General features: G+C 38.4%; 4 protein-coding genes, 1 non-coding gene and 1 pseudogene across 8 annotated transcripts; 3 read left to right on the forward strand and 3 right to left on the reverse strand.

Moving 5' to 3' along the window:
* Window positions 1–1,142: 1,142 nt before the first annotated feature.
* LOC121810781 lies at window positions 1,143–1,890 on the reverse strand. The gene is made up of 2 exons (XM_042211511.1): window positions 1,807–1,890; window positions 1,143–1,724 (listed from the first exon to the last, which is right to left on the reverse strand). Exons 1-2 carry the CDS (start codon window positions 1,888–1,890, stop codon window positions 1,143–1,145), a joined length of 666 nt encoding a protein of 221 aa, XP_042067445.1.
* Window positions 1,891–1,952: 62 nt separating this feature from the next.
* On the reverse strand, window positions 1,953–3,575 carry LOC121810782 (putative nuclease HARBI1). The gene is made up of 4 exons (XM_042211512.1): window positions 3,412–3,575; window positions 3,103–3,328; window positions 2,604–3,014; window positions 1,953–2,188 (listed from the first exon to the last, which is right to left on the reverse strand). Exons 1-4 carry the CDS (start codon window positions 3,544–3,546, stop codon window positions 1,953–1,955), a joined length of 1,008 nt encoding a protein of 335 aa, XP_042067446.1. The 5' UTR covers window positions 3,547–3,575.
* A 3,236-nt stretch (window positions 3,576–6,811) lies between these two features.
* Window positions 6,812–8,299, forward strand: LOC121742331 (probable purine permease 10). The gene is made up of 2 exons (XM_042135444.1): window positions 6,812–6,995; window positions 7,091–8,299. Exons 1-2 carry the CDS (start codon window positions 6,968–6,970, stop codon window positions 8,227–8,229), a joined length of 1,167 nt encoding a protein of 388 aa, XP_041991378.1. The 5' UTR covers window positions 6,812–6,967; the 3' UTR covers window positions 8,230–8,299.
* Window positions 8,300–9,815: 1,516 nt separating this feature from the next.
* On the forward strand, window positions 9,816–9,888 carry TRNAE-CUC. The gene has a single exon. It is a non-coding gene; the product is annotated as a tRNA-Glu (tRNA).
* A 657-nt stretch (window positions 9,889–10,545) lies between these two features.
* LOC121741358 (UDP-N-acetylglucosamine transferase subunit ALG14-like) lies at window positions 10,546–14,317 on the reverse strand. Of its 4 annotated transcripts, none has more exons than XM_042134084.1 (7): window positions 14,177–14,315; window positions 13,811–14,034; window positions 13,556–13,695; window positions 12,883–13,029; window positions 12,742–12,801; window positions 12,446–12,649; window positions 10,546–11,767 (listed from the first exon to the last, which is right to left on the reverse strand). In XM_042134084.1, exons 2-6 carry the CDS (start codon window positions 13,989–13,991, stop codon window positions 12,473–12,475), a joined length of 705 nt encoding a protein of 234 aa, XP_041990018.1. In that variant the 5' UTR covers window positions 13,992–14,034; window positions 14,177–14,315; the 3' UTR covers window positions 10,546–11,767; window positions 12,446–12,472. The 4 variants fall into 4 exon arrangements, with proteins under 4 accessions (XP_041990018.1, XP_041990020.1, XP_041990017.1 ...); XM_042134086.1 differs by having other exon boundaries at window positions 10,546–11,820; XM_042134083.1 differs by lacking the exon at window positions 10,546–11,767 and adding an exon at window positions 11,915–12,181 and having other exon boundaries at window positions 13,811–14,015; window positions 14,177–14,317.
* Window positions 10,683–11,798, forward strand: LOC121810783 (annotated as a pseudogene).
* Window positions 14,318–14,331: the final 14 nt, after the last annotated feature.

Genomic DNA, 14,331 nt, shown 5'->3' on the forward strand with positions numbered 1-14,331 from the left:
AAACCATGACTCAATCTTAGACTAAAAAAAGATGTTTGGTTGGAATGTCAATTTTAATCCTCCTTAAAGCATGTTTGGTTTGAAATATTATATAGTGCCAAGATAATGTATATTTACTATGATACCCTTCTAATACTTCTCCCACTTATTGAGTCTAATATTTTACGTTCCTGTATGAATTTGCTCCAAATAAGCAAAAATACGTTAAATTCCATTTTCAAGTAATGAAATGGCAAGGACGTTATTATTTTTATGTTTCAATATTAAATTTTCAAAACTTCAAATACAAATTTCTATGATTGTATCAAATCCATAATTATTCTTGCACTTCAATAATAGAAGTCTTATTATAACTGTCATTTTTTAAAAATTAGGTATATTGCATAATATATTAATATATGATAAAAATACATATTTTTTATAAAATATTATAAGAAAATTATGACCATATCGATTCACAAATATTATAGGAAATAGGTTGGATGATCACATTCCACCTATTGACAAAATTAAATAAAAAATTACAAATCAATAACTACATTGCACAGACTATTGACAAAATTAAATAAAAACACCAATTTTAAATAACACAAAATGGAAAATGGAAAAAGTTACAAATAAAAATGAAATCGAAGAAAGACAATTGACAACTTTTTTTTCCGGTCCTTCCCTCCCTCTCTCCCTCTTCCTGTAAACTATCTCTAACAAATTCAAACACATTATTACCCAAAACAGCAAACAAAAATTGAAGTTTACCACAAAGAAATTCAATCAAATTACAAAGTATATGAGCATATGAAATATCAAAAGTTGCCAATATCATCAAGTCATATCTAGCTGCATATATATGTTCATAAAAAACAGCCAACATCACCAACTAATACTACCTACATAGATTGTTTAAAAGCAGTAAACTATAGCTGTTAACATGTCATCAAAAATAACACCCCAATGTTTGGTGATATGCGTGGCATAAAAGTTTGGTAAGTTCTATGGCAATACCTTCTTCGCCATCATCATATTCACGAATGTAATACGTTCGCCTTCCGAGAGATTGAGGAATAAATCTGTGACCCGTGCATCAATTGTAATTTTGTATGCAAAGCTCAGCCGAGTCTCCTCAGGAAGTGTAGCAATTTTTCTCAAAGCTTCAAGAATAAGCTTTGTCTTGTCAACAACTTCAGATTTGCTGCTCGTCGATTGTTCACTCTGTTTATCAAGTTTGTCGACGAAGATACCAATGGATTCATTTGTTGTTTGAAGAACTTATCCATGAGATCAACAATAACCGAGTCCTTGGAGGTTGCAGATTCTTGCTGCTTGCGCTTTCTTTTGGATTGAGTTTTCTTATCACCATCCCTTTTGGTGGAATTGACCGAGTTGCTTTCACCCGGAAAACGAGTATCTGAGGCCTCCTCCTCTAGAGGTACAGAGCTGTAGGAGAACTCATGGTCGACGTTTTCATTAGTATTGGAGAAAGAGTCATCTTGAGTGTGTACATTGAGGCCGATAGAGAACTCATTCATATCAGAGTCAGGTAGATATGGCTGTTGGCTTGCCACTTTAGCAAAATCATTCAAGGCCTGTTGTTTCCTTGCCACTTTTTCAAGGTCTATTGTGCCCTGTGAACTTCTTCCAGATGCGCGATCCTTTCCAAAAATCTCAATCCAGTCTTGGAAATACTGGTATGACTTGTATCGAAATGTTTTAACTTGTGGATGTGTCTGTTCAATAGGATATAGGAAATTCATAGTTAACATCCTTGAAAGCCAAAGAAATATATTAATGCATTATGTTAAATTTTACCTTGACATATTGCTTCCATACGTCATCCTCAACTGTAATCATGTTACTAGAGTCATTCCAACCAAATCCACTAGTGTTGATCATTTTCACCACAAGAGAGTATTGTCTTTTCCATACCGTCAACTTAGAATTCGCATTAGTAAAATTCAATCAGTTCCAGGAAACCAAACTTTCAACTCTTTCTCAATCATTTCAAGATAACCTGATCGGAATGCATTATCCTGGCGGTAACCTTTTGCAACTAATTTTTTCATAATTGCAATTAGGGCAGATTCTTCATCAATCGTCCAAATTCTTCTTTCCTTATTCGGGGCATGAGAGGGCACCATTGGAAGATCAGGGGGTCTTGGAAAGTTGTTGTTATGTGAGGAACTCATAACTCCTGCTTGTATCAAGACAACCAAGTTATTACAACTGTTACAAAGTACAATAATAATAATAATTCAATTCCAAACCAGAAGAATCAATCTGAGGTACTTTTGCTCTTTGACCAACTTCTTGAATAATCTGGATACAAGTTAATATACATACCAGAGAGTGCTTCTTAGCATAACTTTTATGTAAATACAGTTGCTTATTAATATATACTACATATCACAACACACAATCTAATTCATTCCCAAAACACACAATAAAAACAGACCAACTCACTATCTTCATTCATCAAGGCATATGAAAACTCTCAGTTCCATTTGACATTGATTAAAAAAAGAAATAGTACAAACTATCAACAAAATTTAACACATAATTCTAGCGTTCTAGCCACATTTGTTGAGCGAGTTGTTCCCTAAAAGCACTCCAAGCTTGTGATGATTCAACAACTTCAATATATTCTTCATGTTCACCATCATTAGCTGCCATTATTTGCTCAAGCTGAACGATGTATTCCTCATCACCCAAAACAGGATCATACTCCATGTTATCCTTGATAAAATTATGCAAGTATGTGCAAGCCATGATTATCATGTTGTGGGTCTCAACTGGATAATATGAATTACTACGTAAAATGGCCCATCGGCTTTTTAGTTGTCCAAACACGCGCTCAATAACGTTCCTCGCCTTAGCATGTTTCGTGTTGAAATACTCTTTATAATTTTGAGCTACTCTTTGACCAGCCTCCCATTCTCGAATATGGTATCTAAATCCACGATACGGGGCTAGAAATCCTTCACAATTTGTGTAACCAGCATCACACAAATAATAGGAACCTACATAAAGCCAATAATGACTGAAATTACTTTCTAAACTTGTACTATGTATAGGACAGATAATTATTTTCTAGTCTAACCTACTTACCAATTGGGACTTTTAAACCATTCTCTCTGCTAATTGCATCTTTCAACACACGCCCATCAGCTGCAGACCCTTCCCATCCAGTTAAAACGTACACAAACCGCTCATTTCTATCACATACGGCCAATACATTTGTTGCAATATGACCTTTTCTTGAGCGATATCTAGGCTTATCTACTGTCGGGACTTGTAAGTGGATGTATGTGCCATCAAGTGCACCTAGGCAACCCTAGAAAAGGAATACCAATTAATCTTTTCAAACATCCTAGAAGAAAAACTTAATTCTATCTACAAAAGGCTCGATAGTCTTACCTGAAAATATTTCCATGTACTATCTGTTGAACCTTCCTCAACTGCTTGGGGTGTGACTAACATATACCGATGCACAATCATGACAGCCCACAAGACATTTTTAATGTATTTACTTATCGTGTCGTATGACCTCATGTAATGAAAACCTATTACTCTAATCTTAGTATGATGAGCTATAACATTTAGAAATATAGCTACTAGTTCTTGAATGGAAACATATTTGGAAGAACGAAGTCCACCATGAGTTTGAAGTAACTTACACAATCTACTAAAACAACGACGGTCCATACGAAGCATATTGATGCATACAACATCACTAGTTTCAATTAGGTTGTGCAAAAATATCTTTTGGGCAGACATTCGCTTTATTAAGCTATACCTAATTTGAGTTTTTTCTTGACTAAGTACAAAAGCTTCTTCTCCATATAAATAATAAGCAAGCAATATCATGAAGAAGAATGAATTTTGCCCTATTAAATGGTGCAAAAACAAGAGTCCAAATACTTTCTTGTGTTGGTCCATATGTGACTACTGTCAAGTCCACACCCTACACATATTTGAAACATCATGGTCAAGTAAAGAATGTGAGCTTGAAGTATATCAGTAATGCACTTATATTTGAAATAAGTTGTTGATTCATGGAATCATCACAATTATATCAATACTTCACATACCAGTCAACTAAAACCCTAATTTCTACAAAACAGTTACCCAAATCATCATATATAAAAAATTACGGAGTAGAATTTAGAAATCCTTGTTGAAATCGTTAATCACATAATTTGAATTTACCTTCGCACGATTTCGATCGCCTTTTTTCCTCTCTCCCTCTTCCCAAATCTGATCGTCTTTTTCCTCTCTCCCTCTTCCCAAATCAGATTCTCTCTCTTCTCAAACTCAATCAGTCTTGTAAAATGGAGGATATCGGTAATAATTTGCTGAATTAGTAAGGGTAAATATGGAAAGTTAAGTAATTGTGCATGCCGATTAATTTAGTCAGTGGGGGGAGGTCCAGATGACTAATCCTATGACTATTCATCCTAGACTTAATCCAGGATTAAGTCAAAGATATAGTATCCCCAACCGAACATGAGATGAATCTAATTTTGGGATTTAGTATGGCCAACCGAACGGGCACAAAATAGATGTAGAAGTCAAAAAATTTCACTTTATTTTGGATCTACTTCATTACCTACATACTAAAAAAAGTTATCCTATGTTACCACAACCCAATAATTCTAGCCTTCATTGGCAGAGATTTTCTTCCCCACTTAGATATAGATAGTGGTTATATTTCTGAAGCCTATAATTCCATACAATCAATTTCCACACCATGTATCTATCAAAGTGGACCACTTGCTACTTGAAGTCTTGTTATTTTCTGTAAAATAGTTGAGCTGATTATATTACCCCAAAGAAGATATGTATAGAATTCCAAAATAAGTCTTGGAAAAATAATCTCTCTAAAATAGATGATTCAGCCCGTTCACTATCTTTGCGATTTTTCATTTTTGTTATAGCTCCAATAATTGATTGTGTGTGAGTAGGCTTGATTTTTTTTTAAGACTATCAATAAAGATTCTTCATTTACTTAATTATAACTTGAACCCTAAATTTATTGACTGGAGAGGAAATATTTTACCAATTAAACTGTTTTCATCATCATATAATATGTTGAGAACGAATAAATTCCATTTCTATACTAGTATGCGATTAAAGAATTTAAAGTGATAAAACACTAGTCTGTGTCTGTGTATTGTCACATTTCACTTTTGCTACTGTCTAATGCTACACCCACAAATAAAATAAAAGAAATAAAAAAAACATGCTAGAATTGCCATACTAAATTTAGATAAATTAGCATTTATTTAATCAAGTGAGCTCTGCATACATTTTTCACGTGAAAAATTATGACTTTTTAGCAAAAATATTGGAAAAGTATATACTCCTATTACTAAAAATTTTAAGCTCAACTTTTTAAAATCCTGTTATTACGTGGATATCACAATCCTTTATCACTGTTTAGCCACTTGTTTAGTTGTTGAAATGATAGTACTTTGGAGATTCGAGTATGTTGACACACCTGAATCAAATGGCTAGCACTAATATAAAATGAAATATTATTGAGAAAATAAATGCTTATGCTAGTTTTTTCTCCATAAACTGTGACAAGCTTTAATTGATCTAATTTCTATGTTTAATTATTAATATCTTAACTATCGGTGGTATAAAAAATTAAGAAAGAATTACAAATTTAGTCTTTCAACTATGTAGTGGAGTAATATTGAATGCGATTACTTACCTTTAAAAATATTTCAGACGCATTTAATATTAGTGCATAATTCATTATCTAAATCTGTAGTTTTATTAAATATAATAGAGTAAATGTATATCGGAGATGAAAAATAATAAATGATGAGCATGAACTGTCATCAACCGCCACCAAGCTTGACTCTCGCAAAATAACAGATAGTAACCATTTGAACTTAGTAATCTTATTCCAATCGTTGTCGGTTTTGTCTTAAATTCAACATTTTGCCCCTTTCATTTGGATTCGGCAGTTCAACCGCCCTACTATCTTTGTCTTCCCATACCCAACTATTACCATCTTTTTTTTTATTATTATTATTATTATTATTATTATTATTATTATTATTATTATTATTATTATTATTATTATTATTATTATTATCATTCATCCTATAAATTATAATCCCGTTTTCTAATTTTGTCATGAATAAACGACCGAATTCAATATTTATGTGTTGGGATCTTGGATCGTGATGAATGAATGAGCACAGCACACCGAGAGCTTACGTGGTTCGGCGTAAGCCTACCTCCACAGGAAAGTGTTTGGATCTTGATTGAATATCACACACGCTCACTCAACGATTACAAAGCTTAACAACAAAGAATCAAACTAACATTAGCTACAATCTAATCTCAAGAAAACTAGCTCTAGTTTCAGATTGATCTTCCCTCTTTTCTCTCTTTGATAATCGAACGAAGACTCTCTGGCTTCTTCACACAAGAGAGCTGATACTTTTTATCTCACTCTCAACAGCCAATTGGTTACAACTAACTCATCTTAGCTTGGATCACCTGCAGCAGGGTATCATGTGCACGCACCTGTGCACCCGAGCTTATTGTGTGTGTGTGGGGGGGATCAGCTTGTGTGGCCACCAAACTTACATTATGTAATTTTAAATGAATTTCTTTCAATCACCATTTTTTTAAAAAAAAAATCTCTCTTAATAATGATATTATTGCATAGTGCTGACTATTATACCAAATATTAGTTAGATAGGACAGAAATAAACGGATTAGATTCATTTAGAAGTCCACTTCACAGTAGGGGCGTAGTTAGCAAGTGCGAAACGATTCTGCACTGATCATCATTTACTTCTCGCTAACCCTTTTCGTTTCACACTGTCTAGCTAACATATTAACACAACGATAGCTATGAACTGACAGCTGTTGGCAGACAAATCCTTACTAAAACAAAACCAGAGCTCCTCCCATTTACAATCCAAACCATAATCATTCCTCAATCACCATGGCCGAAGCTCACCCACACATCAATGGTGTGACTCAATTCTTCTCCTTAATCAATTACTCTTTAATCTCCTTTTATTATTATTACGCTAATTAAACAGCCTTTCTCCCCCTCTCTCTTTAGGTCTGAAACCAGAAGCATCAGCAGCAGCAGCTGAGACCTCACCAGAAGAAATCACCACGAAACCTGTGACAAAAAGGTACAAATGGTGGCTGAAAATGCTCCTCTACTCCTTCTTCGTCCTCGCCGGCCAGTCCGTCGGAACCATCCTCGGCCGAGTCTACTACGACAACGGCGGCAAGAGCAACTGGATGGCCACACTAGTCCAAGTCATCGGCTTCCCCGTCCTCATCCCCTTCCAATTCTTCACCACCACCAATAAAAACAACTTTAACGACAACAACACACGCCGCCAGAAACTCCACCTGGCAACGTTCTACGTCGCCATCGGCATCTTCCTCGCAGTCGACTGCATGCTCTACTCCATCGGGCTCCAGTACCTCCCCGTCACCACCTACACCCTCCTCTGCGCCAGCCAGCTCGGCTTCAACGCCGTCTTCTCCCTATTCCTCAACCGCCAGCGCTTCACCCCTTTCATCATTAACTCCCTCTTCCTCCTCACCGTCTCCTCCGCCCTCCTCGTCTTCGAGCCCGACACCGCCGCCGGCGGCCCCACCAAAATCTCCAAGCGGAAATACGTCATCGGATTCGTGTGCACCCTCGCGGCCTCCGCCGGCTACGCGATCATGCTGTCGCTCACGCAGCTGGCGTTTCAACATCTGATCAAGAAGGAAACCACACGCGCGATCGTCGACATGACGATCTACCAGAATCTGGTGGCCACCGTCGTGATCGTCGTCGGGCTGTTCGCAGCCGGAGACTGGCGGCGCCTGGAGGCGGAGATGGAGGGGTTCAAGACGGGGAGGGTTTCGTATTTGATGAATCTGTTTTGGACGGCGGTTTCGTGGCAGGTGTTTGGGGTGGGGTGTATTGGGCTGATCTTCAAGGTTTCGTCGTTGTTTTCGAATGTGATTAGTATTTTGGGGCTGCCGGCGGCGCCGGTGCTGGCGGTGATTTTTATCGGGGAGAGGCTGACCGGGCTGAAGGCGGTGTCGATGCTGCTGGCGGTGTGGGGGTTCGTCTCCTACATCTACCAGCATTATCTTGATGATTTGAAGAGGAAGGAGTTGGAGAGATCAGGAAATGATGCTGGTGTGGAGCTTCCTCTTGTTGATGAAAGAGCATCTGCTCGTCCATCTTAGACTTTTATTTTCATTTTTCTGCTTATTTGCAGAATTCTTGATTATCAATTGAACTGCGGTTTATCATTTATTCTGTTACCCTGATAACTCTATTACCCGATAACTCGAACTTTCGACCTATTAGTTGAAAGGAACACATTGCAAACTAAGCTGTTCCATCTATGTTATGAATTGTGAGAAAGGGATCTTGGAGTGAACTCATGAATTGATTAGGGAGCTCTGTTCCCACAAATTTTTACCACAAAAATTTTCAAATGTGGTCTACTTTGTCATCACAATTTTAAGGAACATAAGCAATGGTGGATCTAAGTAGGGTGTGGCCATGACTTTATAGTCAACCCGTAAAGGACGGAAAATTCTATTAAATTCGGCATTTAGAGTTGCCACCGATTTTACGTGTGCAAATGACCGTCACTGGACAAAAGGTTTGATGGACGGAAGCATACTAGAGTCATTTGACATAAAAAGAAGATGCAATTGGCAAAATCACTAGTAGCTCTTGGAGAAGATCAACAACTAGGACCACTTCTTGAGTGAGGTCAAATCAATATAAAAAGTATACTTACACAATGAAATTCCAGTTCAACGGCTGTAATAGTTTGGATGATGTTTAATTTTCCTTTTTTCTAGGCAAAGTGGAGTATGCCAACATTTGTGGAAGACTAGTAAAGCACTTAATTACGCTACCAAGCATCACCATTGGAGCTATAAAGCCTATAATGAGACCATGTCCCAAAATTTAAGATATTTTCATTGAATTCCATTGAGGTGAGTTAAGGTTTAAATTAGTGAACATTTTATTTGCCCCTCAACATGCAATAAATATCCAAGATTCCGAATCTAGTCCTACACCATCTAGGACCCAATAAATAAATACTCATGTGTGACAAGACAACTGCATTTATTAATTTTGATGGACTGAAAAGTCCAAAATTCTGCTGCTTAGAGCATCTCCAGTGGGCGGATATCCCACTCGGACATCCACTAGTACTTCTCAAAAACACATCCTACCACGTCACTAGGACTTCCCATCCCACTGCCACGTCACTAGGACATCCCCTTCACAATCCGCCCTTCCCATCGCCCTTCCCACTAGGGCTTCCCGCAATAAAAAAATCACAAATTCACAAATATACGTAACGGAATTATAATTTTGACACGGAATACGGGAAAATTGCAAATGCTTCATTAAAAAAATTACATAAAAAAAGAAAAAAAATTACATAATAAAAAAGAAAAAATTACATAATAAAATTTTTGACTCGGCTCACTCCTCGTCGTCCGTATGAAGTGCAACGAGCCGTATATATAGAGTTTTTTTAAAAATAATTTTAATACCGGACGTCCGACCCACACCACAATGGCGGACGTCCGCCCTCCCGTCGCCCGCACGTCCGAGGACATCCGACGTCCTTACGGGACGTCCGTATCCTACCTTCCACGCCACAATGGCGGACGTCCCGGTCGCCCGTCGCGGATGTCCGATCGGACGTCCGCCATTGGAGATGCTCTTATATACACTAGAGCTTCAATTGATAATAAATTTATGATAACTAGATAATTAACAGTAGAAGATCCATCAGCAATCCGTTGTAGTCTAGTTGGTTAGGATACTCGGCTCTCACCCGAGAGACCCGGGTTCAAGTCCCGGCAACGGAACTATTTTTTTATTGTTTGATTTTGAATAATCTGATAGAACACAGATGCTGAAATAATTTGACGCCATATTTAGTTATGAATAAATTTAATCTTATTACATTTCAGTAGTAAGGATGCCAAAAATAAACCATACAAATTGGAGAGCAAGATAGATTATAACTTAAATGGATTGGTCAATTTCTGGTGGCAATTTTAGAGACAGAGATGTAAGTACTCGGACAGTGACAACTTTCGGTGCACAGTTATGCTAAGCATATTTCGTATTAACTTCCAAAAACATGTGTCTTGCTTGAATTATAAAAATTTCGTCATCTCATAACTTCCAAGAACATGTGTCTTGGTTGGATAAAAGCATACTTCTGTGCTAAGAATATTTCATGATGTCCGTGAAAATGTCTCCCGCAAACTCTTCTGCCAAAATGTTCCGAGAACTTTGACCATGCTCGGAAACTTACTCGCTACACTACTATGATCGTTTCCCCGATGTTTCATACTATTCTTTTCATATTTGAAAAGTGCTCAATATTTTAGTTGATTGTTCGAGAGCTTGATGATGTATGCTCGGTAAATTCCCCTTTTTTATAGTGAACTATGAAAGTCACGTTTATTGCGCATAGAACTCACACTATGAATGTGCATGTTCAAGAATCACAAATCTACGTGGGAGTATAATTCTGAATACCAATCAATAAAATCGAACAAATTCAAAGCAAACATCGTACACTTCCTATTTAATTTGTCCCAATGCCAAAAATCCTATAAAAACACAAAGCTTCTTGATTTCTACTTTCTCCATGGATATTCCGATTCAAGAAATGGACTCCAACTCCACAGATAACAATGCCAATTCCAACAAGAACAATATGTTGCAATACAAAAAATGGTCGGAAACGGCGGTCTATTCACTCCTCGTCCTCACCGGCCAGTCAGCAGTGACGCTTCTCGGCAGATTATACTACGAAAAAGGCGGCAAATCCAAATACATGGCGGCGCTGGTGTAGACCGCCGGCTTCCCGCTACTTGTCCCTTTCATCTTCATCATCAAATCAAGAAACAAACAAACCTTCTCGGATCATTCCTCCGATCACACTCTAGCGCTCCTCGTTTTATACGCATGTTTCGGCACATTTCTTGCATTCATTTGCATGCTATATTCCGTCGGCCTCATGTATCTCCCTCTTTCCACTTTCTCTCTCATCTGCGCCACCCAGCTCGGATTCAACGCCCTCTTCTCTAACCTCATCAACGCTCAGAAACTCAGCCCCACAGCGCTCAACTCCGTTTTCCTCCTCACTCTCTCCTCCGTCCTCCTCGCCCTGCAGCCGGGCGCCGCCACAGAGGCGGCACCCAGGGGCAAGTATGCAGCGGGGTTCGCGTGCACGCTGGGCGGCGCAGCAGGGTACACGCTGGTGCAGTCGTCCGAGCAGCTGGCGTACGGGAAAGTGCTGAGGCGACAGACGGTGAAGGAGATCATGGACGTGATTTTCTATGAGCCGATGGCGGCGAGTCTGGTGCTCGTGTCCGGACTTTTCGGGAGCGGGGAGTGGCGGCAGCTGAAGGGGGAGGTTGAGGGGTTTGAGATGGGGAAGGCGGGGTACGCGGCGGTGGTGGTGGGTTCGGCAGTGGCGTGGCAGGTGTTTGGGGTGGGGATGGTGGCTTTGATTATTAAGATCTCGGCTGTGTTCGGGAATGTGGTGAGCGCAGTGGGTGTGGGCGTCGTGCCGGTTGTTGCAGTTGTGGTTTTCAAGGATGAGATGAGTGGTGTCAAGGTTGTGGCTTTGTTGTTGGCTCTGTGGGGTTCGCTGTCTTATGTTTATCACCATTTTCTTGTTCATCATCATCCCACCCAAAAAGGACATGTGGATCCACCACCGGAAACCTGTACCACCGCCGATTCTGAGTCACGCTGATAGGTCGAGTGCTCAACTTATCCTATGTAGATAATGTTCGAAAACACATAAATAATGTAGTGCTCAACGATCGAGGATGCTCATATAAAAAAAATTTACAGGCAAACAAAGATTAATTGATCCAAAATGCTGCATCATATGAAGTCAACTAGTTTTACATTTCAAGAGCACCAAGATTCTACAAATATGTGATTGCAGTGTATATAATTCGTATAGTTAAACCTGTATGCACCAAGTTAATGTCAGATATCTGTATTTTTTCAAAGCCAGATGTGAAAAATCCCATGTTTTTGTGAATAAACGTCTTAGAATACATTTCTGCTTAAGATATCCCACAACTTTTTTTCCAGAAGTGCACGGTTTGGTTGCTAATTGGATTAATCCTGCAAATAAACAATCCCACAATTTTTCTCAGCCTTTAGATGAATAAAGACTAATAGATTGCTTCATCTACTATCAAAATGGGATGAAATATAGTAGCTCTTGCCATATGTTTCCTTGCAACTCATGCACATATGTAAAAGAACGGCAAACTAACCCTATATATACCTGCTTACTCTGGTTCGACCAATGTCACAACAAGGTTTACATATGGACCAAAGCAAAAGGAAATAAAGCTAGAGTATAATTCGGGAAACTAGAAGTACCTAAAAGGAGCAAGAACAAGAGTCATGTTACATGAGACGACCAACATAATTAGCTCGAGGGTATTTGCTCTTCAGCTGTGGCCACTGCACAAATATTTGATCAGCCATCCGTAGTTTGTAAAGGAGCAACCCGCTCAAAGATAGCCTTCTGACTCTAGCAATACTCTCAACATAGAAAATGGACGACCACCTAATCCCAAAAACCTGAACGTTGCAGTTTAACAATGTTCTCAAATTTTCAGAAAATAAACCCCTAATTAACAGGGCATAAATTGCCAAAAAAAAGTTATGCAAACCTTGAAAACAAAAGCAATGGCACATAGTGGTATACAAGTCCCAGGCCCATTGCACAAAATCTGCAAATTGAAAATATTGAGTAGAGCAAATAAAAGTACACAATGCTTATCATAGTTAAGCGTATTAAGAAATCACAATACCACTTGAGGTCTGATTTTGATCATTAGCCATAATGCATGGGCTAAAGCAGCTAAAGTTGTGCCAACTGAAGTTATGTAAGACTGGCCAACCTCGCGACTTCGGTAAATTTGCATAAAATCTGAAGTGCCTACTGTCTCAGCTTCTGCCTAGCACATCAAATATATGTCAGAGCATTTAATAGGAGAAATAAGGAGGAAAAGTAGTAGTGTTCAATTATCTTCAAAACCAAACAACTTACTTTCTGCCCACATACATGTTCACCAATGATCATTCAACCCAAAGGCCAAAACAAGCTCAAATTTAATCAATACATCAAAGCAAATGGCCATTTACTTTTGAGCTGTTTTGCATCTTATCTTTCAAATATTCAATCTATGTTTTATTAATCTATCATACCGGTCAAAGTAAATGCCCCCTTTACATGTCCAATTGTTCATATACTATATCCCATGTATCTCACAACATCACAGTTCTATTCCAAAGTCAAGTACAAACCACGTCCACATTTCTATCCCACATATAAAATAGAATGAAAATAAGCATAATTTCAATCTCAAAATCTGACTGATGTTTCATTTACATGTAAACTAAACATACAAATACCAGCATAACCATAATATAATAGGAAGAATATCATATACTATGAGGAATAGCTAAAGAATATCATTTTACCTTGTTCTTCAAGGTGTCCTCCATCACACGAGCTTTCTGAAGGCTCATGTTATCAGTGGCAGCAGCGATATAGCATCTAGGTTTAAATCTCTCCATCTGCATAACAGCTAACAGGTTCAGCATCTCTGCAGTGTGACCACCTAGATTTGGATCAAAAGGGTAAAAATCAAAACCAGACTCTGAATAAAACACAACAATTTTACATATGCGTCCTGCCATATGGAAATCAAGACAAGAAAGGAAAGAATTTGGTACCTGAACCTAGAACTATCAATGTACTCAGAGGTCCTGGAGGTCTATTGTGTAATTGTTTGCTGCTTCGGTATATAACATACAGAATCCGGAACAAAAGCAAGGTAGAGGAAGCAATTATCAGCAAAATCGCAAAGTTTAGCAATCCCACATTGGGAATGAAACAACTGCTTCCGTTCTCCATCGCAGGAATTATGCCGTATCGCAGCTGCAACAACAAATCACACCTGTGGTATAAATTATCCAACGGAGATCAACAACTTACCAAAATCAAACAAACTAGAGGTTTCTGAAGGAACATTGTAATCATCTATGATTTCAATAACAGTATCTAACTTCTTTACGATTCAAAAGAACGGAAGAATTTACCTAATAATTGTGTATCGTAAATGTCGCGAAAGAGATCAGAAACCGCAGATTCAGAGCGGCATGCAGCGGCGGCAGCCGTTGCCGTGGGAGAGGCAGGGGACGCCCCAATATTACTCAAGCTCCATACTTCCTATTTTGCCCCAACTCAATTTAGG

This window comes from Salvia splendens, chromosome 7 (genome assembly GCF_004379255.2).
Source record: "Salvia splendens isolate huo1 chromosome 7, SspV2, whole genome shotgun sequence".
In the NCBI taxonomy this organism is placed as follows: domain Eukaryota; kingdom Viridiplantae; phylum Streptophyta; class Magnoliopsida; order Lamiales; family Lamiaceae; genus Salvia; species Salvia splendens.